General features: G+C 40.9%; 1 protein-coding gene across 10 annotated transcripts in view; it reads right to left on the bottom strand.

The window, feature by feature from the left end:
- The window catches only part of ARFGEF2 (ADP ribosylation factor guanine nucleotide exchange factor 2), an 85,651-nt gene that overhangs the window by 23,633 nt on the left and 35,115 nt on the right, over positions 1-26,903 (bottom strand). For all 10 annotated transcript variants that reach the window (XR_004969908.1, XR_004969905.1, XR_004969906.1 and 7 more), the window contains 18 exons: positions 26,356-26,590; positions 25,648-25,747; positions 24,753-24,892; positions 23,553-23,661; positions 22,761-22,944; positions 20,981-21,092; positions 20,250-20,455; positions 17,421-17,505; positions 17,146-17,317; positions 16,398-16,549; positions 14,860-14,988; positions 13,667-13,825; positions 9,737-9,884; positions 8,522-8,621; positions 6,644-6,684; positions 6,376-6,545; positions 2,459-2,610; positions 126-298 (listed from right to left, as the gene is read on the bottom strand). Coding sequence is in view for 6 of the 10 variants with exons in the window: in XM_036321757.1 (XP_036177650.1) it covers positions 126-298; positions 2,459-2,610; positions 6,376-6,545; positions 6,644-6,684; positions 8,522-8,621; positions 9,737-9,884; positions 13,667-13,825; positions 14,860-14,988; positions 16,398-16,549; positions 17,146-17,317; positions 17,421-17,505; positions 20,250-20,455; positions 20,981-21,092; positions 22,761-22,944; positions 23,553-23,661; positions 24,753-24,892; positions 25,648-25,747; positions 26,356-26,590 (2,567 nt within the window). In the remaining 4 variants the exon portion in view is untranslated. The remainder of the gene's footprint in view (positions 1-125; positions 299-2,458; positions 2,611-6,375; positions 6,546-6,643; positions 6,685-8,521; positions 8,622-9,736; positions 9,885-13,666; positions 13,826-14,859; positions 14,989-16,397; positions 16,550-17,145; positions 17,318-17,420; positions 17,506-20,249; positions 20,456-20,980; positions 21,093-22,760; positions 22,945-23,552; positions 23,662-24,752; positions 24,893-25,647; positions 25,748-26,355; positions 26,591-26,903) is intronic.

Below are 26,903 nucleotides of genomic sequence, written 5' to 3'. Positions count from 1 at the left end.
GGCACATCATTATATCACAGTACAGCTAAACCAAGGAAGCCCTTTTTTGGGAGTAAAAGAGACAGGAAATAAGTGGTCCCTCTTCCAGACTTGTGGGTGGATGTTAGGAGGGAAGAGACACCTACTGACAATGTGACCTGTGCTCTGGAAGGCCAGCTCCACGATGTTCCCATCGTGATCCGAGGCTGCTTGGTGGAACACGGCAAAGATGTTCTTCCAGCCCGAGCGGATGTTGGCCGCCTGGGAGTTTACCATCTGGGCAATGCAGCGGATCACCATGTCCCGGATGGTCGGAGACCTGAGGAAGAAATGGGGCAGCCATGTCATCTGTACTTTGGATAGTGGGAAGACATATAAACACAGCTTATCATGTAGAAGCAGCACTGAACACATTTTTTTAAACTACGCAGTAATCTACATTCACTTAAAAAAAAATTAGAGACAATATTTGACCAAAGCTTGGTCATGAATGTATCCTTTGGATTGATTTATGACCAAAAGGGGGAACTGTGAATAAAAAAAAGAGATTCTATGGAAAGGAACCTCACAGGATTGATCATAAATTCCTAACTGGGCAGGTCACAGTGAGTAGTCATGCCCCAGGCAAGACCTGTCTGTTGTTTCTGTGCATCTAGGTTAACACACCTTTGAAATAAGAGACCACATAATCTTGTTAACTATCTTGTAATCCAATCTCTGCCTTGTTTTTCCCCATCTCCATGTAACTGTCCTTATGTTTCCTTTTTAATATCACATCCATAAAAAAAGCCGCAAAACTATTATTCTCTGGAGCTTTGAGATCTTGCTCCCCAGCATATGTCGGCAGTTTGCCTCAAATAAACTCTTACACAAATATAAAAAAAAATTACAGACAACAAAAAGAAAAAATGGTAAGTAATCACTGTGGCAGACAGTTAGTTGCCTACCCAGAAGCTACCCTCCCACCTCCTTACAACAGAACTCTCACTGCAGGCAGCAACATGCCCAACATCAGGAAATGGATCATAAACGGTATAAGATAAATGGCAATCTTGTAGCATGTGCCAGGTCTTCGATTTCCCAGCCTCCCTTGCAGCTAGGGGAGCTCCATGATTTGCTCTAATTAGATGTCAGAGAAAATGTCCGGCATTAGGGAGAAGAGGTTTCTGGGAAGGTTTAGCTTTTGTCTTAAAAGGAATACACATGGCAGGCTCTGCCCCCTTTTCTCTTATTTTCATTCTGAACGCAGCATGATGGCTTGAGCTAGAGCCTCAGTACAGCAATCACAAACAACAGGCTCAAGGATGAAAGTGACCTTGTGGATGGCCAAAGAAATGGAAAGAACCTGAGTCCTTGACAACAACTGGGCTGTGACTGCCCTGTATAAGGAGTGTTTCTATCCCTATCCCCTAAAGTTCTTTAGAGTAATTACCAATGATTTACTGAACATTTACTTATCTATCCCACTGGAATATAAACAAGGACTTGGTTTTTAATTTTATTATGAAAAATTTCAAACATATATGTAAGTAGAGAGAACAGAGTAATGAATAATGTATACCTATCACCTAGCTGCAATGATTATCGAATTAGGGCCAAATGAAAATATAAATTTTTGACTGTTTTTAAAAAAATATATATTTTACTGATTTTTTACAGAGAGGAAGGGAGAGGGATAGAGAGTTAGAAACATCGATGAGAGAGAAACATTGATCAGCTGCCTCCTGCACACCCTCTACTGGGGATGTGCCTACAACCAAGGTACACGCCCTTGACCGGAATTGAACCGAGGACCCTTCAGTCCACAGGCCGGCTCTATCCACTGAGCCAAACCGGTTAGGGCTGACTCTTTGCTTTATTGCTGTATGCTTGGCACTTAGAATAGTACCTAGGAGATGGCATGCCTCTTACACAGCCAAGTGAATGAATGAAAAGCGTGACTGCTTCAAAGGGCTAGTAGCTGCCCTGACCTCTTTATCACTTTCCTGGGGCACAAATGCTGAGTCACATAATCCTTGACCTTGCTGGAGGCTGCTTCAGCAGTGACTCTTTCTCTGCCTCCCCCTCCCCATCAGCCTCAAAAAGACGGGTCACATATTTCTACTATTTGCAGTGGTGTAATGTGTCCTTTGGGGAATGTTACACACAGATCGCAGTGTGATTTACTTAGAGACAATAGATGCGAATCAGAGTCTGTTCATTTTATTTGCTTCCACCATCAAGGAAGAAAAAAATTAATTGTGTGGTTAGTGGTAGGGGGTCCTTTTAGGGGTCCAATGGGGAAATTTTTAAAAAATATATTTTTCTTTTTTTAGAGAGAGGAAGGATGAGGGATATTGAGCCTATAATCTGGGCATGTGCCCTGATGGGAATTGAACCGGGGACCTCTTGGTTAATGGGTTGATGCTCAACCAATGAGCCTCACTGGCTGGGTCCAATGGGGAATTTGACCAAAGCTCTTTCAGAACAATGCACATACCTGTTTTTCTTCATGATATGCTCAAAGGGTCTCAAAAAATCTTTCTGGAAACGGAAGTTGGCTAATTCTCCCTTCTCAAGAAACTTCATGGAAAGCTGCCTTAATGAGTCAACAGCAAAGATAGCCACATCTTCATTAGGGTTACAGCCAACCTGAGCAGAACAGGATGTAAGGTGAAATAGACACAGTGAAACAACTGTGGATGTGGGGTTCTGAACCTCAAAAATGGACATCCTGCCTTTAAAATAAATGCTCTGGGAAAACACACCGAAGGAGGAAAAAAATGGTTATTTTATGGCTATGACCTGTATAATTTTATTTAAGTTTAATGGTGAAAGTAATGCACATTTAGTTAGAAGTTCTTTCAAAATGTGCTAATTTGTTAAAAATTGTGGCAAAATACACGTAACACAAAATATATCATCTTAACCATTTTTAAGTGCACAGTTTAGTAAAGACATTCACATTGCTGTACTACCAGAATTCTCTTCAATTTGCAAAATTGAAATTATATCCATTAAATAATTCTCCATGTGCTATTTAACTTTATACAAATACGCATGACAGGTCAAAAGACTTGGAAGTCTCTGTGAAGCCTTTTCATATTGCCCATGTTTGCCGCCTAAAGGAAAAGATTATACATGTGTATCATCAGCCTCAAAAAATTCAGTAGAAATAGTGAGGCTTTTCAATTCCCTTAACATTAGACTTGTCTGTGGCTTACCTACTTTTAGGGACTGAAGTTATGGGTGTATTTTGGTTGGTACTTCTTAGACTTCTCCCTCAAGAAGAAACCCTAACAGCAGAGCAAGGGAGTATTTCTCACCAGAACCCCTGACAATGGATCTAAACCACATGCAGGAGGAGCCTGCTCCAGGCGAGAAACTTTACTGACACGTGGCTGACTGGAAATGTTTGAATTTTAACAAAAGTCATCATCATTTAGAAAAAAAAAAGAAAAAAAATCAATAGGAAAATGACTACATGATGATATGTTCAGATGGAATAATGTTTGGCAATTAAAAAGAAAGAATAAATCCAGCCTCATAAAAAGAAGGAAATTCTGTCAAAGGCTACACAACATGGATGAACCCTGAGGACGTTATACCAAGTGAAATAAGTGAGACACAAAAGAACAAATACTGCACGATTCCATTTATATGAGTACCCAAGGTCATCAAATTCACAGACAGAGAGTAAAAAGTGGTTTCCAAGGACTGGGGAGAGGAAGGAATGGGGGTCGTTGCTTAATGGGTACAAAGTTTCAATTCTGTAAGATGGAAAGAATGCTGGAGATCACCACAATGAATGTACTTAACACTTCTGAACTCTACATTTATACATGGTTAAAATGGAAAATTCTGTTATGTATGTTTTACTACAATTAAAAAAGAATAAACCCATATATTCTAGCGTAATTAAGAAGCAAATTACAAAATATGTGTAATACTATTTATGTTTTTTAAAAAAGCAAAATAAACCAAGACAATATTATCTATATTTCTATGAGTACCTACATATGCATGTGTATAGAAAAATGTCTGGAAAGGTATATACCAAACTGATCAGAACAATTAGTTTTGGGGGGTGTCCTGTTGGGGGTGGTGATGGTCAAAGCTGTTTTTATTTTTATTTTTTATTAAAAAAAAAAAATATTTTATTGATTTTTTACAGAGAGGAAGGGAGAGAGATAGGGAGTCAGAAACATCGATGAGAGAGAAACATCGATCAGCCGCCTCCTGCACATCCCCCACTGGGGATGTGCCCGCAACCCAGGTACATGCCCCGACCGGAATCGAACCTGGGACCCTTCAGTCCGCAGGCCGACGGTCTATCCACTGAGCCAAACCAGTTTCGGCCAAAGCTATTTTTAGATATAATTTTTTTTAAGATGTTCATGTAATGTTTATGAAATTAGAGACTAATAAAAAATATATCCCCATCTTAAAAATCCAGAAGAATTCAGTAATTCCTGTTTCAGAAATACACAGCAGGCTTATTGTGCAGCTTCGCATACCCTAAGACACACACGGGGCCTAATTTAGAAGAAAAGAAATGTGATTGTTCCAATGGCTCTGCTAGAATCCCCAGAGCTAAGTTACAGCTGTACTTAGCCATCCATTTCTTTAAACCTTGAGATTCTCATGTGCTCCAGTTCCCAAGGGAAGCAGACATCTTTCTGAGGTGGTGGAAAGAATAAAAAGCCCCAGGGTGAGCAACTGAATTTTCCAAACTTTGTGCTTAACGGCACCGATTAAATGGAATGAAGTTGACAACCATGAAATGTCTAAGCACTATCTGCCAGCCCACGTCCCAAGCTTGCCCAGAAGTGACCCAGTGATAACTGAGAACTGGCATGTAGAGTCTTGACAACAGAATTGCAGGTCGGAAAGGGAACTTGTAAAATTGATGCTCCCCACCAAAAGCAGTTCCACCGAACATGAAACCTAGACTTCCAGCAAGTTCATATCAATCATGTCACCTGGTCCACTAAAAGTTTATTTACCCGAACAGTGGGAAAGATGGTTGCTAAATGAGTTGACTTTAGATGAATGAGTGTCACTATTCACTCAGCGAACAGTTGCTCTGGGTCATCTTCAGACTCTTGTGGCTGTTTCCTCACTGAGGGTTCAGATGAAAGGTCACATCCACAGAGGACTGACATACTGTGTCACCTGACCCTTTACCATCGATTATTTTATCATAAAATGTGGGTGAACTCCCTGAGGGCAGGGACCTCATCTGTCCATTGCCTGGTATAAGGCACTCAGGTAGTTTGTTAAACAGATGTTGTGAGGTACTCTACTTGGAGCTAATAAGGACACAAAGTAAACAAAAACTTTGATTAGTTGATGTACCAAGTTAGAAGCCAGACTACATCTGACAATGCCTTATTTCTGTAGGGCCCTGGAGCAGGCTAGCAGCTGCCCATGAGAGCCAACAGTGTCCAACTCTTCCTTAGTCTACACAATTAGTGGCATCCTATTCCTAGCCTCAAATTGGTCCCTGGGGTGGGGAGGAGCACTACAGAAATTTGCAGATGCTACAAATTATTTATTGGCACTCTACTGCTTCTTCTATATTCAATGGCAGACAACTTCTTTTTACGATTTTTCTTCTATTCAGTGTAGAGAGTGACTCTCTTTTGGGTAAATTGTTTTTTTTGTACTATTTTTAAGCATCTGTATTATAACTCTTTATTATTATATCTCCAGGCCTGAGAAATTTTTGTAAGTTGTGAAGTGTGTTTTGGTAGGAAACATCGTGTTATTAAGCTGTTACTTTTCCCTTATGAAGCAAATAGCATCACAAATACATACATACACATATAATACATACATATTCTTCTGATTTCTTTTTCTTTGGTCAATATAGGTGTGCATGTGTCTACCTGTATATAATGAAACCTCTGGTGGAGAGAAAGTTTAGTCTGGCTTTCTCTCAGTAGTTGTCAGTTTCAGAGCACAGAAGGTTCTTGCTTAGTTCTAATTAAAAAAAAGTGTTAGTTTACTCGACAAAGGTTTCAGAAAAGTGGTGGCAATGGAAGTTAGAATAGAATGGAAGTGACATTTAATAGAGACACTATATGGAACATAAACTTTTCAGAAAGCACTTTAGGATTTCATAATGCTTTCAAATACCAATATGTTTGTTGAGTGACTATAATACTCTTTGTGATGTTAGCCTATGTCCTGGAGGTGGGATATAGAAGTTTTTGCACAGCCTGAATTCGTAATTCATTCTCTATGAGTTCTATCAATATGTAAGTATGCTATTGGTCCTACTGAGCTGTCTTGGACTCCACAAGGAAAATGGATGACAGGCACCTAAACTCTCATCGCTTCACTTCTTTTTAAAATTTAATTGCCTGCTTGTTTTGGACATCGATGGAATAGTTTTGAAATTTGAAGAGTTACCTTGTTGAAGTGATCTCCAATCACATGCCATATTCGGGACCACTGCAGTCGGATCCGATTCATGTTGTAGTACGATATCTCCACAATCTTCTGTAAGCTGAACATGCGGGGATGATGGGGGGAAGCCAACTCGTCCATGGACACGGCACACAGCCAACGGACAAAATCAACTACAGGCCAAACGCAACAACACATGCAAGGCCTCGTTAGTAATGGTCAGTCACAATATGAGGCGTCTGTAGTTGTCACAGAGGAGTCACATACATACCTATTGCATTTCCATCCAGTCTAGTAGATCCAGTAAAAATTCTAGGAAGGTAATTCCAGACATAATAAAATAAAAATTAGATTTGGAAGCCTAAGTTTCAATCTCAAACAATCTTAGAAAAGAGAGAAAGGAAACATTTCAGGTCTGGTATCTCCACTTTAAAATAAATGCTGAAGCATCAGAGGTACAGAACTGGTCAATGAATTGCCTTGAGAACAGAAATGCCTACATTGACAGAGAAAGTGACACATCAAAAGGAGGAGGGGCCCTGACCGGTTTGGCTCAGTGGATAGAGCGTCGGCTTGGGGACTGAAGGGTCCCAGGTTCGATTCTGGTCAAGGGCATGTACCTTGGTTGCAGGCACATCCCCAGTAGGGAGTGTGCAGGAAGCAGCTGAATCCATGTTTCTCTCTCATCAATGCTTCTAACTTTCTATCCCTCTCCTTCTCCCTTCCTCTCTGTAAAAATCAATAAAATATATTAATAATAATAAAAAAAGGAGCGGGGAATGCCTTAACCGGTTTGGCTCAGTGGATAGAGCGTCGGCCTGCGGACTGAAAGGTCCCAAGTTCGATTCCGGTCAAGGACATGTACTTTGGTTGAGGGCACATCCCCAGTAGGGGGTGTGCAAGAGGCAGCTGATCAACGTTTCTCTCTCATCGATGTTTCTAAATCTCTATTCCTCTCTGTAAAAAATCAATAAAATATATTTAAAAAAAAAAGGAGGGAGGAAGAGTTAAAACTTATTAGCATGTGATGTCACCAGAGTGGGAATGGTTTAGTGAGGACTTCCAAAACGCTGCTCTTACATAACAGCAAAAAAACCGGCAAAAAATTACCAAAATCAACATTTTCAGAACTGAACTTTGAAATTACCAAAGGCTTATAAAAATGTTTATTCAAGAAAAATGGCTTAATCTTAGTATGAATTGTGAACATTATGGCATTTTTAACTTGACACAATTTGGTCACAAAGTTAAAGTTGCAATTTTTTTTAAAAGGTCATGATGCAATTCAAGGTCAAAATTGAAATGAATGTGAAGGCTATTAGCAGTTATGCATCACGCAACACTTTGAACAGTTCTTAGTTTGAGTGATCTGGAACTGACAACATTGACAACAGTCAAACATACTAGGAGTCATTCACCTAGTAAGTACATAGGGCAGCGATTTTCAACTGCTGTTCCCTAAGAATTTTTTAAAATATATTTTTATTGATTTCAAAGAGGAAGGGAGAGGAAGAGAGAAATAGAAGCATCAATGATGACAGGAAATCACTGATTGGCTGCCTTCTGCACTCCCCACACGGGGAGACCGAGCCCGCAAGCCAGGCATGTGCCCTTGACCGGAATCGAACCTGGGACCCTTCAGTCCGCAGGCCAACGCCCTATGCACTGAGCCAAACCAGCCAGAGCCCTAAGAATTTTTAAAATATGAACTACCTGACTATTTAGTCAGGGGCACTGAGCTCCAGGATTTCACTCCAATCACCCTCACATGCACCCTAAGAAGTAGGTACTATTACAACTCCCCATTTTCATAGAGTCCATGCTTCTAACTGCTACATTGTACTATTCTAACCACTGTTTGTGGGACCTAGGAGCCTGCTCTCTGCAATCAGATGGCCTGGGTTTGAACTTAGATTGTCAAATAAAAATGACAACAGCCAACACAATAAAAACCATCTGGTGTAAATGAATAAAAATATTTTACCTATTTTTTTTTGTCAGATCAGCAACAAATAGATTTTTTTGGTGTGCCACAGAACTTTAGTAATTGGATTATATGTGCCATAAGATGAACAAGGTTGAAAATTGCTGACACAGAGGACGCCAAGCCCCTGGGTGGTCCAGCTTCACTGGAGAGAAAAGTCATTACCTGTCTACAGCTACGACCACACTCTGGGAGCTGGTCTCCCCAACCGATTCCTGGAAACTGGCCATCTGTCTTTTATCCACTCCACCACTCACCAAATTACCTGAAACACAATGCACAAAACCAGTGCTTCCAAACAGGCAAGTATGTAGCACACAGTATCAACATGCAGACAAAAGACACAAATGAGAATGGTTTGCAGGCAAAAAAATCTTCAACTGCTGATGGAATAAAATTAAACTTGGGTTTTGGGGTTTGGCTTTTAAAATGAATTCTTATACTTTCCCTTGTTTGTATTAATCATCTCTCTTTCTTCATAGTGTTTTACATTTTTATAGTATTAAATACCTATTATTAAGGAAAACAAATTTGAATTAATGGACACTAACCCAGAGCTTCTAGAATATGTAATGGCTTACACCTGCTGAATGTTCAGTATAATGTCCCAGGATTTCACTCCAATCACCCTCACATGCACCCTAAGAAGTAGGTACTATTACAACCCCCCATTTTCATAGATTCCATGCTTCTAACTGCTACATTGTACTACTCTAACCACTGTTTGTGGGACCTAGGAGCCTGCTCTCTGCAATCAGATGGCCTGGGTTTGAACTTACCTCTGCCACTTGTTTGCAGGGTGGCTTTGTACCCCACTTTATCCTCTGTACCTCAACGTTCCTCATTTACAAACTGGGATAATAGTCCCAATCTCACTGAGAACTTAGTGTGGCCTGCATACCTGTTTGCCCTACTTACTATTATTATTGTGTTATATCACTGACAGGAGCCTCTCAATCCAACATATAGCCAGACATAATTCTACTTTCATAAGAATACCATTTTAAAAAGCCCCCCAAATGAACATGGAAGAGAGGTTGACTCCACCTTTTAAAATCTAGAGATACACATACCCACTCCTCTAATAGGAGGTACCAAAGCTGTAGCCTTTCTAAAGAAAGTGGCTTTTCCTCCCAGTATAGTTTTATGTACTAGTGTATAGAGAAAAGAATGCACCCTGCTGATTTTGATAAAATTGGCATTACTTGATAGTTTCATGACAGCTAAGACTGCTGAAGCAGCACTTGCATTAGTAAACATACTGTCAGCTGGCACAGAAGGAAGAGACGGTTTATGAGACAGTCCTGATGAGACAAAAAGTGTTTCATTCTGGTTGACTTGAGAGTCCGTGATGGCCAGCTGTGGGGCCTGGAGTCTTACCGAGACCAAGGCCCATGAACTCTTCTCCCACCAACGTGTGGCCCTTCAGGCTCCCCTCTCTTTCACGTCCAGACCCAGACAGGTAGCGGGTCTTCACACCGGTTCCTATGAGCTGAGCGAGCTCTAGTTGGCTGATACACTTCAAGATCTAATGAAAAGAAGGCATGAAGAAATAAGGTCCCATTTTATAGCCTAAATTAGTGTGATATTAAATTAGTCATTAAAGAGTCCTTTGAAACACACAGCTTTTCAGGTGAGAATAAAATCTGAGGGTGTTAGGGTTGGGGAGGTTTCCCTAATCCCAGAATGTAGGTTTGGACAACAGATTTCACTTAAAAAACAACAACAAACTATTAAAAAGAGAAAGAGAAAATGAGCAAAATAAAAGCTGGTATAACGGAAGTTATGCCATATAAATGTTTATGCAAATTTAGTAAGTGCTCAAGACAGAAAAAAAGGTATTTGACTAGAGAAGGAGATTCCATCCACCATGCCACTCAATAAGTGCACCATCTATTCTGACTTAGCCACCCCACCTCCTTTCTACTCTATACAATTTACTAGCCTCCCTGCTGTTCCTTTAACTTGACATATCTAGTCCTACCCCAGGGCCTTTGCACTTGCTGTTTCTTATGCCTGGAACATGTTCATTATACTCTTCCCCTTGGCTCACTTCTTAAGATTCTCAGCTTAGGCATGTGTCCTTAGAGACACCTCCTTTGACCACCCCAAGATCACACACCCTCCCCTGGTCACATACTTCTTAACATTATACCATATAATTATTTGTTTGTTCTCTGTCTTAAGTGCCAACAGGGCATTAACTCTGTCTTGTTCACTGCTGAATTCCCAGCACTAAAAAATAGTTGGCAACTATTACTTGGTTAACTGAATGAATGAACATGTGCCCTAGAATGGACGAGCAGTGGGAGAAAAGAGTATCTTCCAGCCCTGTGGGTGGTTCTGGTGCTTGAGATCGCATACCTACACCCAAGCCTCTCTCACCTGGAGCTTACCTAAAGAAACAAATGAGTTTCAGCTTCTCCTGGAGGGAAAGCTAGCCTCATGAAACTCACTGAAGGGTGGTGCACACATCTCCAGATAAAGCCCTCCTAACGAATTTTCATGGGAACTTCTGAATAAAGCTGAGTTTTGCCTTTCATACTGATCTTACAATCCAATCCCAGAGGACAGGGCTCCACTGTGCCACTGAGCACTGCTGAGTATCTTTACTTATAAACTGTCTTCCCCTTGACTGAGAAAGGTACTTAATTCTACCAAAGAAAGCCATTCCCTGGTTGGTCCACACAGCATACTATTAAATTATTACTAGTAAACTATTAATGTCCCCACTCCCCTTTCCAGAAGCTGGGGATAGCTAGAATCTCAAGTATGTGAATACTTGTGGCCAAAAATTTATTGGCTCTAACCTGATTTCTCAAGGTTTCTGACCATCAAATAGGTGGTTAATTCATTTTTAATATTCCAGGTGCTGCAAATGCTTGGCAACCAGTAGAAACCCCACATGGATCATACCTCCCAGGTTAAAAAAATAATTGTAGGAGAGAAAGCAACTATTCATTAATTCACTAGGTATTAAGACATCTCAGAAGACAGGAAATTATTTTTTAATTAATTTTTTCTTTAAAGAGAGAGAGAGGAAGGGAGGGAGGGAGAGAAAGAGAAAGAGAAAGAGAGAAACATTAATTTGCTGTTCCACCTATCCATGCATTCATTAGTTACTTCTTGCACGTGTGCTGTCTGGGGATAGAGGATTGAACCCACAACCCTGGCACATCGGGATAATGCTCTAACCATCTGAGCTACCCGGCCAGGGCAGGAAATTATTTCTTTAAAAAAGTACCCAACTTATAAAAAGCAAAACACCCATCCTCCATCTTTTCTAACATGAAATACTCCAGAGTTGTATAGAGAAAGGAAAGGATGGGTGAAAAGGGACAAAGGTCTGTGCCATGATGATCATGATAATAACTAACAATACAGTTCTAAGCCCTTTTGTGCATATTAACTACTTTCATCCTTACAACAACGCTGTGAAGGTTGTAGAGAGGAAGAAGGTGAGGCTTCAAGATGAAGTAACCACCGTGCCCTACAGGCAGGCAGAGGTGGATGTCCAGATAAGACCCCCGCAGTCTGACTCCAGGCTGTTTCCCGGAACTACTCAATCCCTGGGTGGGGGAGGAGGCTAACAGCAATCCCCACCACAGCCCCCACCACTCAATATTCTCGTCTCTCTTCTTAATACTTTTCTCTCAGGACAAAAAGTAACATGTGTACATGGTAGAGAAATAGGAAAATAGCATTTAAGGGGAAAAAATCACCTTTATAATTCTATCACTCAGATAGAATATTAACATTTTCAATTTTTTATGTATATATTTATTGGTTTCAGAGGAAGAGACAGAAACATTAATGATGACAACTGGCACAGAAGGAAGAGAAATCCAGATTGCCTGATGTCAAACATTCATTGGCTGCCTCCTGCTTGCCTCCTACTGGGGATCGAGCCTGCAACCCAGGTATGTGCCCTGATCAGGAATCGAACTGTGATCTGGTTCACAGATCAATGCTCAGCCACTGAGCCACACTGGCCAGGGGGGATGTTAACATTTTTTTGGTTAATCCTCACCCGAGGATATTTTTTCCACTGATTTTTAGAGAGAGTGGAAGGGAGGGGGAGAGACAGAGAGGAGAAACATCGATGTGAGAGTGACACATTGATTGGTTGCCTCCCGCATGTACCCCGACCTGTGCTGGGGATCGAGGCTGTATCCAAGGTGTGTGCCCTTGACCAGAATCGAACCTGTGACCCTAGTCCGAGGGCCAACACTCTTCCACTGAGCAAAACCGGCTAGGGCAGGATGTTAACATTTTTATTCTTTTAAGCCTCATTCTCTCTGTATGTTTGGCACAAGGGATGAAGTCTCACAGTGTTTTATTATGACTTTCTGATATCCTCAGTATTAGTTTCTAATAACATCTTTATCTTTCTTCTCTAAAGTCTCTTTAATCCATAGGTCCCCCACTTCATCTACTATTTTTCTTGCAAGTTATTTGTTGAAGAACCCGGTCGTTTGCACTGAGGGTCTATCATACCCTAATCTGCAAACTGCATTCTCATTATCATCATTTACTGTGCTTCTCTGTCTCCTGTATTTCCTGTGACTGCAGTAGAGGCTCGAATTGATTTAGGTTTGAGTTTTGGGCAAATGTGACTGGTTGTGCATGATGTCTGGTTGTCTCTCCTTTCCGCAACATCATTTTAAATGGCTATGTAACAAAGAACTGGTGCACCACACTTTTTTAAAAAAGAGCAATCTCTCATTGTTGGAACATCTAGGCTGTTTCTACTCCAATCTTTTCCTTAGAACTAAAATTTCGATGACCTTACAAGCACATTTGTACACATAATTATGTGAGAATGTTGGGATATTGTTTAGTTAAATGAAAATGTGAACCCACTAGCAATTTCCCTAATGGCTCATTGTAAATGTTGACCGTTTTTTAAAGAGATAACTGGGAGATACATCAGGCTCTTAGCTTTGTCCTAAATCTACTCACTGATGGTGAGACCTCCCAGGAGGTGTGTAAGGACTTGGGGAAAGTGGCATTAATGTGGAGCAAAGCTGTCACAATAGAAGTGCACTATGTGAGGACACTGGCCACGGGGTGTAAGATCACCTCATGAGGTGGTGCATCTGAACAAAATCATTTCCCTCACCACAGCCCCAGAGACCGACCTTTAGATATATGAGGTATTTGTGGATAAGAGAAAACCCAGAATTAAAGTTAGGCTCGACTTCAAGAAAACTGAAAGTGACCAAAGAGAAACTGACACTGAATAAAAGGAATGCGGTAGTCACCTTAACTAAAAAAAGGCAATTACCAGGCTTTCAGAGAGACACACACCTCGTGCCAGGAATTCCCAAGGTAGTTGCCGTCAGTGTGAGCCACGGTGATAAGCGTCTTTATGGTGTCAATGTTTTTCTGCTTCATTTCTGTGATGCTGGAGCTGGCTGTCAGCAGGGAGAAGCGAGCAAGAGCCTGAACATAGGCATCTCGTTCCAGCTGTAATGGAAGCCCAGGAGAGAACATTGAGATCCCACCCTGAGCATGATCGTCTTCACATCGATGGGGCTGGTGCACTGGGCTTCTCTGATACCTTCTGTACACACGACAGGCTTCAGGCACATTAACATGCCAGTTATTCCATGCTGGTGTCTTCCTACTATCAGAACATCCCACTGAGGCTCCCATACACCACATGCTTGAGAACTAGCCCTCTCCTTTTCAGATGACCTCACACTTATGTTCCTGTTCCATTTCCTTTGGAGGAAGAAGAGGAGGAATCTGCTGAATGCTAACATTATCCCTTAAATTCTAGTATCTGTAACAATCCTGTAAGGTAGGTCTATTTTTTTCAGGTTTACAAATGAGGAAATACAAGGTGTCTTAGAGAGAAGTTAGCTGGGTCAATGTCACATGGCTAGAGAAATAGCAGAACAGGGTAGTGAAACCCAGACTGCCTGATGTCAAAGCCTATGGTCTTGGTACAAAAGAAAATTTTTAACTGTAAAATAAATGAGAATAGAAGATTGAGTTTTTAAAAATAAATGGATGCAAATTCTTACTTAGAAAATGAATGGGAGTGACAATGTCCTCATTTCATAACAGTTTGAAAATTAAATTTTATTTGCTAGAATCTTCCAAGATTCAAAAAGTTTACAGACATATTCATTTCCTACTGAACTATTTGCTCCCTCCAGAGAAGCCGGGGAAATGAGGGAATTATAATAAAAGCTGATTTTTAAGCACCAGGGAAGGCAAGTTAGGCAGACCAAATCCAATCAAGTAGCCTGAACTTTCAAAGAAAGTTTTTCAACCGTAAAACCTTTCAGAGAGTTTTAACCCAAACCTCCATTTCCCCTCCTAATGAGGCAGTTGTTAGCACAAATCTGTGGGCTGCTTCTCAGTGGGCATAAGGAAGGAGTTTGCTGAGATTTTTTTGGCTAATTGGAAATGCCTGATAGTTTCTAGGTTTTGCCAAATCTAAAAGAACACAGCCTACCAGCATTTCTGGAGCTTTGCTAACTTACACCCACCTGCATTCCAAAGATGCAGGCGATCCGGATTGCACAGCGGATGCCCTCCAAACACAGGGAGGCCACTTCAGTGTCATCACAGTTCTGCAGTCCAATGCTGTAGGCTGCCAACAGCGGCGTCCACACCAGCTACCAAGGAAGGAAGGTTTCAATAATGTCTAGAATTTCAGTGGGAAGAGCACTTACAGGCCATACTGTTAGTTATGAGTACAGCCAGGATGCCAAATTCACTGCTATTTTTATTTCAATCTATTCCAGTTACAATATAAAACAGTTCCTCCTAAACTGTGGTCAAAGCTGTCACTACAGAGATGCCATATACTACATGTACAGGTCAAAAGAAAGGATGGTAACTATGTGGCTAGTGTGTCACCACTACGCCTACCTGTGCTCACGGGAGACATCACTGATCAATCAGATCCCACAGTGCAACAGGCAGCATTACCAATCAGAGGTTAGCGTGCAAAATAAAACCTATAGGCAACGTACCTCCTATAACTTAGTTAATTAAAAAGAGTCCTAATTCAATTATTTAGACTTTATTTGTCCTCTAATTTTCTTGTGAACTCCCTGAAAAGAAAAGCTCACAAAAATCTAGAATTGATAAACTATGTAGCATTAGATTGTGTTTCTTTTTTATTTTAAAAAAAATATATTTTATTGATTTTTTACAGAGAGGAAGGGAGAGGGATAGAGAGTTAGAAACATCGATGGGAGAGAAACATCGATCAGCTGCCTCCTGCACACCTCCCACTGGGGATGTGCCTGCAACCAAGGTACATGGCCTTGATCGGAATCGAATATGCTGACGCTCTATCCACTGAGCCAAACCGGTTAGGGCGTGTTTCTTTTTTAGACATTTTATAAATAGAGAGGCCTCAGGGTATGGTGTTTTACTTCCACCTACTCTCATCTGATAAACTAACCCTGAGGCCACTGAGATGAGCTATTACAATAAAACGATCTCTTTTGCCTGAATAATTATTAATTCATTAAATTCCACCAGCAACCCTGTATTTGTCCCCTTTTTATAGATGATGAACAGAGAGAGGCTGAGTAACTGACCAAGGTCACAGAGCTACAAAGTGGCAAAGGCTTGGCGTAGAGGGAAGTGGAGTAGAGTATAGTGGGGATACATGATGATGGATGGAAATGTGATTGGGGTGGTGAACACTCAATACAGCGTACAGATGATGTGTTGTAGAATTGTGCACCTGAAACCTGTCTTTATTTTGTTAATCAGTGTCACCTCAATAAATTCAATTAAAAACAACAACAAAAACTAAAGTGGCAAAGACAGGGCTCCAACCCAGACATTCTGACTGCAGAATCTATGCTTTTGGCTGATGCTGGCACATCCCCAGCATCATCAAAGGGCTTCTAGAAAGGATTCACCTCAGTTACTATGCAAAAAGCAATTCCCAGACTTGGCCTTTCCTCTCCTCAATCTCTTCATCGTTATGCACTTGCTGGTTCGCTTCCTGCTGGTTAACTCCAGAAATGGGGTTAGCCACGTCCTAACTTCTCAGGATACTCACTTTGAACATTGGCCGGACGTGATCCAAGTGAGTGGCACTCGTAAATGGGGCTTTGGCGTGGCTCACAGCCTCCATCAGAGCTTTGGCTGTTTTAGCCATTTGTTCCATCTCCAAATTGTACAGCAGCCGTCGCTGCTTTTCACTAGCTACATCTACAGAGAAATAAGAGAATAAGAGCTAAGACTCACTGAGTGCTTGCTAAGTGCCAGGCACTGCTTCAAAAGATTTATAATGACTAATTCACAAATCCTCCCAACCACCCCATGAGTCTGTTAGAAATATTGTCATCATACAATGAGGCACAGAGTGTTAAGTAACTTACTCAGGGTCACACAGCTAATAAGTAGTACAGCTGGGACTTGAGTGGCTCTGGAGCCTGCACTATAAACCACTACACTCTGCTGCCTCGCAAACAAAGACATGGGTAGCTTCAAAACGGCCTTAACTAACAGAATCCTAATCAAGGTTGGCAAAATCACCACTGGTATCAAAGCAAAGTTTTAAGGAACATTTTTGGGGAGCAATTCAGATTATTTATTTTAAATTCTCTCTTGAATCTAATCACAAAGCTAGCAAGAAGATGGTGATATGAGAGAACCAACATAATCCTAATAATTAATTTAACCACATTTCTTATTCAGTTATCTATATATGCAAATTAACATTATCATCCATAAAATTAGCTTAATCATGCATTCTGATACACTTGAAAACTGCAGTGAATATAAAGTTTGCCATTAGACCTTACTCTGCTTAGTAGATTTGGTTGCGATCGTGTGCTCTTTTGTTTCTTTCATTGCAATTTTCTTGCCTTCTATCTCTTCATAGATGCTTGAGAGATATTCTTCTGGTAGATCTTTACTGTCATTGATGCCCCGATTCATTTTAATATACTGCTCTTTTGTCATTTTATTTTTTACCTAAAATTTAAAAAAATTTCAAAAACCATTTAGAAAATATCCAATGTCCCAAATAAAGCTACTTATTTAGCTACCAAATATATAAATCATTAACATACTGTACCTGAGGGCTGTGCAAGTCTGTAGTTAGCATAATAATCGAATATGCTAGGACGTACGCAGTGTCAGCACTAGCAAAAAGTGTTTGCCTGGAAGAAAAGATTCCAGATGTCAGAACACGCATAGAGATGAGACTGGGACGGTCCAGTGCTGATGAGGACATGCTTCACTGAAAGCAGGCTGACTGCTCCATGTGATGCCAAATGAGTAAAGAGTTTCATGCTTTCATCATCACTGATTGATAATTAACAACCCAGAGTGTAGAGAAAGGTAGTTAAGAATATTTGTCAGCTTTGGATTTCTTTGAATAAAACAGTTTCAAGTCAGTTTTTTAAGAAGATCCCCAAATATCCTCCAGAGAGTAGGTTGAGGCAAGCGAGGCACCCTCACTCCTGGGTGTCAACTCTGCAGTACTAGACCCTGAGAGTGAGGCCTCTTCGAGGGAGCACCCTTAGTGCCTCACTTGCCTCATGCTGGTCCTCTTACTGTCAGCATGCATTTCGTGCTGGGCACTGGGTAGAAAGCTGACTAAAACTGCTGTCCAGTTATTAACAATTTACAGTTTACATTACCCACTGTAATATTTAACAATAGAAATATTTGTGTGTTCTAAACGTTATGCCGGTGATGTCTGACTGTTTTTGTCTTATGCAAGGAAAAAAGGACAAAAACTGGTAGATGCACAGTTTCATAATAGGTGAGGCTAAAGCTAGAAAAAACTGGTCTGCTCAACTGCTCCCAATAGGAAAAGGAGAAATTCTGAAGAACACACAAAAGGTCTGCATTCTAATGTGAAATTTAATTGGGCCACATATTTACTGATTAAGAGAAACAGACCAAGGTCTCCAGGTCCACACAGGAAATACAGGCATACCTCAGAGATATAATAGGTTTGGTTCCAGACCACCACAATCAAGTGAACACTGCAATAAAGCAGGGGTCCTCAAACTACGGCCCGCGGGCCACATGCAAATACAAATATTGTATTTGTTCACATTTTGTTTTTTTACTTCAAAATAAGATATGTGCAGTGTGCATAGGAATTTGTTCATAGTTTTTTTTAAAACTATAGTCCGGCCCTCCAGCGGTCTGAGGGACAGTGAACTGGCCCCCTGTTTAAAAAGTTTGAGGACCCCTGCAATAAAGCAAGTCACATGGTTTCCAACTGCATATGAAAGTTATATTTACACTATAGTAATTTATTAAGTGTGCAATAGCATTATGTCAAAAAAATGTATATACCTTAATTAAAAATACTTCATTGCTAAAAATACTAGCCATCGTCTAAGTCTGCAGTGAGATATAATCTTTTTGCTAGATGTCAATGGCTGCTAACTGATCAGAATGATTGCTGCTGACGGTTGGGGTGGCTGTGGCAATTTCTTAGCTAATTGTTTGATGCAAGAGGCCTAGTTTACAGCCTATCTCAACTTCTGACATGCCTTCCTCACTAAGTTCAATCATTTCTAGCTTTTGGTTTAATGTGAGAGATGTGAGACTCTCCTTTTCACATGAAAACTTAAGAGGCCACTGTAGGGTTATTAATCGGACTAATTTCAATATTGTTGTGTCTCAGGGAAGATAGGCCTGAGGAGAGGGGGAGAGATGAGGGAACAGCCAGTTGGCAGAACAGCCAGAACACACACATTTATTAAGTACACCATCTTATATGGGTGTGGTTTGTGTTTCCCCAAAACAATTGCAATAGTAACATCAAAGATCACTGATCACAGATTACAGTAAACAAATATACTAATAATGAAAAAGTTAGAAATACTGTAATTACCCAAATGTGACCCAGAGACACAAGTGAGCAAATACTTTTGGGGTGCCTATATATTGAAGTAAATAACATCTAATTATGTCTTCACAGCAAGTTCTAGCATCCATTTAGTTAGAATGACCAGACGCTTCCTTTGCTGACCATGCCATCTCCAGGGGACAGCTTGCTGTACACTTGCAGGACTGGAACCAATTAATATGAAAACCGAGCTCACTAAAGAGACAAAACTGTTATCAACATGTTTCTACGGAACAATTCCACATCATTTTCACAGTATATCCAGACATTTTTACCCTAGTAACTTCATGTTCAGTGGCAAAAGCGTGAGCTTTGATTGAGGCAAACCCATATCGAACCCTGGCTCTGCTTATTTACTAGCTGATTACTTTTGGACAGGTTGCTCAATGTCCCAGAGTCTGTTTCCTCATCTGTAAAATGAGGATACCACTCCCAGACTTACCATGAATTAAATGTAATGCATGTAAAACTCACGGCCTGGCTGACACATAGCAGGTGTTTAATAAAGGTCAGTTCTCTTTTCAATTTCACTTTCTACAAAAAACATGAACTACCTATGAAAAAAGGCCCTAATATGGAATCAAGCACTTAGATGGGTTTTATTAGTTACAGAGTCATTTTTTGTAACCTGCTCATCAATATGTAATTAAAGAAAAACTAAAATCCTGAGATCTAGCCTATATATTAAATCAGGGAGTTATTTTTGATTAGGGAAGAGGTGACCAAGTGCTTCCTCTCAACCCAAAATACGCTCTTATCATAATTAATAGCATGGGCTCTAGCTGTGATCTTGGGCAAGTTATTTAGCCTCTCAGGTCTCAATCTCATTGTCTGTAAAAGGGGACATAAACAGTTGCTCTGAGGCCTTACACAAGATAATCCCTCAGCACAGTGTCTGGCACATGGTGAACAGAAATTTTAGTTGTTTGGCATAGACTTAGAAAGATTACACTCCACCCCCAACCAAACCAAGATTAGTGTTCTAATGTAGGCAAAAAGATGATGAACAAGGGATTTAAATATGATGCTCACCCCTGATTGCACTCTATGTATCTTGCGGCAAACTTCTCCATTAACCGATCAATCTTCTGGGCTTCCCCAGGTAGGCGGAAACCTTCTAGAAATGTCCGCAGGGCTGAGACAAACTCCTTTTCACAGAAGTCAAGTTGGTCCACATAGGCATACATCACTTCCTTGTTGAACCTCGTGCTGTCTCCCAGGAAATCACCTACTTGGGTCTGAAACACACGCATTCACTTACATCTAGAAATTGTCAAATATGAATGTGCAATGAAAGACACTTCAAAGTGGGGAGGCAGAGTGCCCAGTTCAGGACACTCAAGACAAGATAAACTGCTAGAAGCTACGTGATTCCCTCAACTGTCCGCCCACCCAACAATTCCAGGTCAGTCTGTCCTGCCACAAAAGAGGAGAAGGGAGCACATGAGACTTAAAAAGGGAGAAATGATGGGGGGCACTAGGGAGGGCGGTCAGTGGCAGATAATATAGTTTCTAGCAGCGAAGGCATACTTCTAGCTCTGATACTGTGCCACCAAATACACAACCACCTGTCAGGAGGTTAGTTTATTCCCTTCAAAGAGCTTTTTGCATCACTGGCCAAAGGGAAGAGTAGGGCTGCTATAAGCAGGCATGTGGACAATAGCCACTGCACTCAGGGTCAGACAATCTCTATGTTAAAACCTGGTATGGTCTTAGTGTTACTTGATAGAACCCACTTGCAAGTGCTCAACTCCCAGTCTTACAGAATCGAGACGCTCCTCCTGGTGCAGGAATTGGGCAATCTCTTCAACTGATGTTCCCAGCATGCTCTGCTCCTGGAGAAACTGGATCCCTCTCTTGGGTTTCTTGTTGAATCTGTTTTAAGAAGAGATGGGACACGGATTGAAAATCTAAAGGATAGAAATACCTGGCATTTGAGGTAGGTTACAATAACACCATGAACAAGCCATCATCTATCAGCTAGGAAGGTCCTGTGTATCCTGGCAGGTTTCTGAATTCCATCTTCAATTTCTCACCTAGCTATAGAGGTTGTTGTCACCCAATATCCGTACTCCCCTTCTGCAACATTCACAAAACCCAAGATGTTTATCTGGGGACACAACTCCTTGAAACAAAAACTACATTTCCTTGCCTCCCTTAAACAAAGTACAGCCATGTGATAAAGTTCTAGTCAGTGAGGATTTGAGCAGAAGTGTTATGGGTACTTTCTAGGAAGGCTCCTTAAACAAAGCCGACCTGACTGGGAGGTATACTCTTTTTGCCCTTTCCCTCTTCTTCCCCAGAATATATGTGTGATGGCTAGTGCTCCAGCAGTCATCTTAAACCATGAGGCAACAATGAAGATGAAAACTGTGTTAAGGCTGGTGAAGCAGAAAGCTAAGAGGAGCCTGGATCTCCGATGTCCATAGGAACCACTACAAAAGCTCTAGACTGCTTTTGTGTATTTCCTGTTAAAGGCAGGCAAACTTTCCACTAAGGTATAAATTCAACTTATTTACCAGGCTGTGCACAGGAGAGAATGACATTACATATAAGTACAAACTGTAGCAGGGGCTGTGAAGGAAGAAGATGAATAGGGTGCAGGAACAGAGAACAACTTGGGACTTGTTAGTGTGGTTACAGAAGGCCACTTTGAGGAAGACGTGTTTTGCCAAGTCCAAAGGATGAAAAAGACACAGGAGTATCCCAATGGGGGGGGGGGGGGGTGTGAGAACAAAAACACCTGGAAGTATTTAAAGGACTGAAACGATTATGTGATTCAGGAGTATTGGCAGGAGATGAGATTAGCAAGAAATGAGGTCAGTGAGATGAGCCAGGGGCTGGGTCAGGCTGGGATGAGAAAATGGAAAACCTGGAATGACTTTAGGCAAGGGAGTGATAAGACCTGATTTAAGTTTTCAAAAAGATTACTTTTGAAGGATGTAGGGATGGTGACAGAGGAAATGAAGAGATCTACACTTCAATCACTCAGAAGCTGGACAGGATATGAGTGTGTGCATATGTATTTTTGTGTGTAAAAGACTAGAAAGAAACACATTAAGATTTACCAGTGGTTACGATAATGGTATGGTTTTCAAAGATGTAGGGCTGAAATTACTTTCAAATGGTTCAGAAGAAAAAAATCCATAGGTAACACTAATGTGGCAGATGTTAATTTTCTGTATGTTAAAAATTTTCATAATATATAGTTGGAAAAAATGTTACCAATGGTGATTTCCTCTAGGAGTAATTTTATGAGCAATTTTAACATTCTTGCTTTATACTCCTCTGTATTTTCTAGTGGTTTAATTTTTTTTCATTAGAAAATAAAAAGAGCAGGCATCAAACACAAACCCATTAAATTTCTCTCTCTAACACACAAGACTCACTCACTCTGCTGGCTTAATCAGGCTCGGCTGCAAGTGCCAGCACTCGCCTCTGCAACAGGCATTTCCCTTTGAGGAGCCAGCCCCAGGTCCCCAGAGAAGATGTGGCTTTGTCAGAGAGCCCAAGAGATTCAGCTAGAGTAGCAGCCACACTCACAGCTCAATGCCATGTTCAATGATTTCTTTCTGTTGCTTGATGACCTCAAACTGCTCTGGATCATCCTGAATAGTTGTCTGGGTCCCTGAGGACACCGTGGACTCCATGGAGGTCACGCTGCTCCGTCTCGCCATGTCGAGACCTTTCCCATCCCCCATTTCCTGATCTGTGGGCCTCTCCTGACCTGCAATGACATAATAGAAAAGAAAACCGTATCAGCAGAAGGGAAACAGACATGGCTGAGCTCAGGTCTGGCTCTGCAATTCCCTTTCCCACACCTATAACAATAAGTTTGCACTGTCAAGATCATAAGCATAAAACCGTGATATTACTCTAATACTTTACTTAAAAAATTACATTTTTGTGAAATTTGATAAGCTAACTCTAAAATTCACATAAAAGTATAATGATAAAAAACAGTCAAGACACTTGTACTGGTGCAAGAATAGACAAATCAATAGAACAGAATAGAAAATTCAGAAACAGACATATACACACAAGAGAATATGGTATGTCATAAAGGTGGACCTTTAAATTGGTGAGGGAGACTAATAAAAAATGTTGGAACAATTGGTCCTCCATTTGGAAAAGTGAAGTTAGAGCACAACTCATACATATCCCTCTTCCAAATTCCAGATGGATTAAAAAGCGGAACCTTTAAAATACTATAGGTATTTAGCAAACTAAAGTGTTTTTGCTAATTCTAAGGCAATTATAACAGGACAACTTTTCCCAATAGCCGTAAGTAGCCTATTGTGAATGGAGGCAGTGGTGGCAGCAACGCTTTCTCACCAAGGCTGGTCTGGTGGTTGGGATTCACATACAGGTCTTTGCTCCACTCCACCATGCACTTGAGAATGGACACGAGGCACTCTAGTCCTTTCTTCCTCAGACTGAGCTCCTAAAGGACAAAAGTGACATGGCACAGAGACTTAGATAAATTAAGTGCAGATATCTATAGGGCTCTTAGGGAATTCTATGAGGACAGAAGATAACCACTGTCAAGGGAAAGTTAACAGGTGACATTAAGTATTAAGGGCTCATTGTAAAAACCCTGAAAATCTCTGAAGGTATTCATTACACACATCCTAGCAGCAAAAATATTGGATGTGTGTTTTCTTAAAATGAACAGTGCTTTCTGAATTTCTAAAAGGAAGTTCATTACTTGTATAATTTGAAAAAACACTTAAAATACTTTCCTTTAAAAAAACAAAACCAAAACCAAAACCAGGGTGTTAAACCAGTGATCTCAAAATAAGACAAAAAAAATCTTGTATTATGCAACAAACTAGTGATTCTGAACACACTCTTATCTCCCAAACACTCACAAATGTATTCCCTTTTAAGGCTCATTCTACAATAAAAACACCGTGTTTGTTTTTTTTAAAAATAGTATTTCTTAAATAAAAAATTAAATATGAATTGCAGATAATCTAAAACAAAAACAAATATTTTAGGATCAAAACAGCATCTAAGGTGGCACAGATCTCTCTATAAATCTAATGTCAATATGAATGTTCTAGGAAAAATGCCATAGACCAAATTCTACACATAATTCCAGGCAGCTCACAGATGTTCTCACAGTTCCTTTAGAGGCCCCAGGTTAAGGACCCTATTCTTTACAGGCACACTGATAAGAGGCAATCTCTTCTGCCTTACTGGAGCCTGAGATCCTGTTTTCACAAGGTCTCTGGAAAGGTGACTGAGAGTGAACTTGCTTCCTACAAATGTCACCGCCTCAGTGAGACTAACTCTGATGACGTCATTAAAAAATGACAACACCTCCACACTCCTTCTCTATCATCCCTGCAGCTTATTTCTTCCTTGTCTGCTTATAATTGCTGTGACGGCAGCAATTGTGTGCATGTACATACATATGTTTGTTTTGTATTCCCAGCAGCAAGGACAGTGCCTGGCACATGGTGGCACTTGATAAATGCTTATCAAAATGAATGAACTTTAAGTATAAATGAGTGTTCTTAGTATTTTTACCTGCAGAGGTGTCATTCCCAGCTCATGTCCACTTCTTCCCTGAGCAATTTTGGATAAATCATTTACGAGGCGCTCAAAAATGTTAGCAGCATTTAAATCACAGTCGTAGTTGACATAAATATCTACAACACACTGGGCATCTTGGAAAATAACAGACAGATATTAGAAATTCTGATTAAACATAAGTAACAGTTATGTTTTCTTATTGAATAAGGTTCCTTTGTCAAAAAAATTTTCCCAGTGAATTGCTAACTCAAGTGGACATACCACAGTGTCACACACAAGAAATGAATGTCTTAAGTAGTAGAGAGATGGGAGACCCTCTCTCCAGGCCTGGGCAACTACCTAAAATCTCAGGCAGTTCATTCCAACTTTCCAAGCTCACTTTCTTCATCACAACAGGAGTAATAATTGCCTGATCCACTTTAAGTTGTGTAATTCTTATGAAGTTATGTTTGATGGTGGACAAGTAGGATGCTGGCTTTACAGTCACACAACTGCATTGTGTAAGGTAAATCCAAATTTACCTAAGCACCCAATCAAGGGTTGGCAGCACCAATACCTTGGACCCTGTGACTAAAAAAGCACATTCAGCTGATAGGCAGGGTGACCAAGTGTCCCAGTTTTCCAGGATTTGAGGGTTTCTCAGGATGTGGAACTTACAGTGCAAAAACCCCAACTTCCCAGGCAACGAGGCTGAGTTGCTCATCCTCCAAAGGAGGTGGGGTGGGCCTAGTCATTAGGTTAGCATTGGCCTATAAGGTAATGATTTTCCCAGCACTTCATTAAAACTCAAAGAGGAGGAGTTACAGATCTTCCTCTGGACTTGGGAAAATAAACACATCAAGAGGTTCCGGGCTAGCCAAAGGGAGGAGCACCCTCAGGGAGAAAATACCTGCACAGATCCTTGTCAGAGTCTGAATGACCATCCACCTGTGCTCAAAAGAACTTGTTGATGTTTCTAAAATGTTCAGGAAAATCTCTTTGAAAAAGACCTATGTGACATGAAGACAAAGGAGGACACCGATTAGTAGTTTAAATTAGGGCTCAAAACCTCAAAGACTTTAGAGGACAGGCAGCTCTTACGATGAAGAGAGGCATATACATGCTGCTGAATCGCAATGAAACCCTGTCTGCGTGGGAACAGCTGGAGGGCCAGGGCACAGGGAACTGGGGAACACGGGCTCATCACAGGGAGCAGCTGCTCCCGAGTCATCGCCAAAAGCTGCCACATGGAAATGCAGGACCGCTGTCGTGACTTTTCAAGAGAAACCAGAAATCTGGATTTTCATGTAGAATCTGATTTTTCCACTTGGGACCTAATTCAGGGTAGTTCAAATAATTTAGATCAAACAAACATATTTGTGGGGGCTAAACCTAGCACACAGACCACTCGATTTAAACCTTTGGTTAAAATGAAAGGAATACAAGATTTTTGGGCAGTAACTTTTCACAAAAAAGTATTCTTCTCTCCTCACTCATTCAAAAAGTTCTTTGGGGGGAAGGCAACTAGTAGACTGTGTAACTATAGTTCTTGGTGACTCTGCAACCAGCAGTTAACCATCTGGTACAAAATGAAAAAAAATTAATTTGGAGTTCGTACCTCTATCTGCATTTTCAAGTGCATTTTAAAGTTTGAAAGAAGAGTAAGAAAAATGGCCAGAGAGAGCTCAAAGACATCAGGCACTGAAGAGACGCCGTTTTTGGACAATGCCACACAGAGATATTGCTTGATTGCATTGATGAACATCTCGTGAGTCCTAAAGACTGGGCCGGCGTTCTGCAACACCGAGAGGAGCAGCTGCAGGGAAACCACCTTGGAGCGCAGCTCGTGGGACCTAGCAAAGAAAACAAAGAACAATGATGGGGTTAAAAGATAAAACTTAAAAATCATGTTTCTCGAGAAGGCCTCACTCCTACCAGTGAGAATTTTCTGAGAAGCCAATGAGTTAAGAACTAGCAAAAGCACCTAAATGTCAAGAGAACAAGGGCAGATGACAGGAGATGGGTCTTCTTGGGACCTGCAGATCCTGTGAAAACAAGAACTGCCAGCTTCTATTCTTTTCATCCCCCTCTGCCATAAAGTAGATATAGCAGGAGCAAAGTAAGTGTCAACTGGCCCTGGAGAGCTGGTTCTGCAACTACCCTGAT

Source organism: Myotis myotis, unplaced genomic scaffold, assembly GCF_014108235.1.
Source record: "Myotis myotis isolate mMyoMyo1 unplaced genomic scaffold, mMyoMyo1.p scaffold_m19_p_9, whole genome shotgun sequence".
NCBI lineage: Eukaryota > Metazoa > Chordata > Mammalia > Chiroptera > Vespertilionidae > Myotis > Myotis myotis.
The sequence above is the reverse complement of the archived record's forward strand: the minus strand, read 5'-3'. Positions and strand labels throughout refer to the sequence as shown.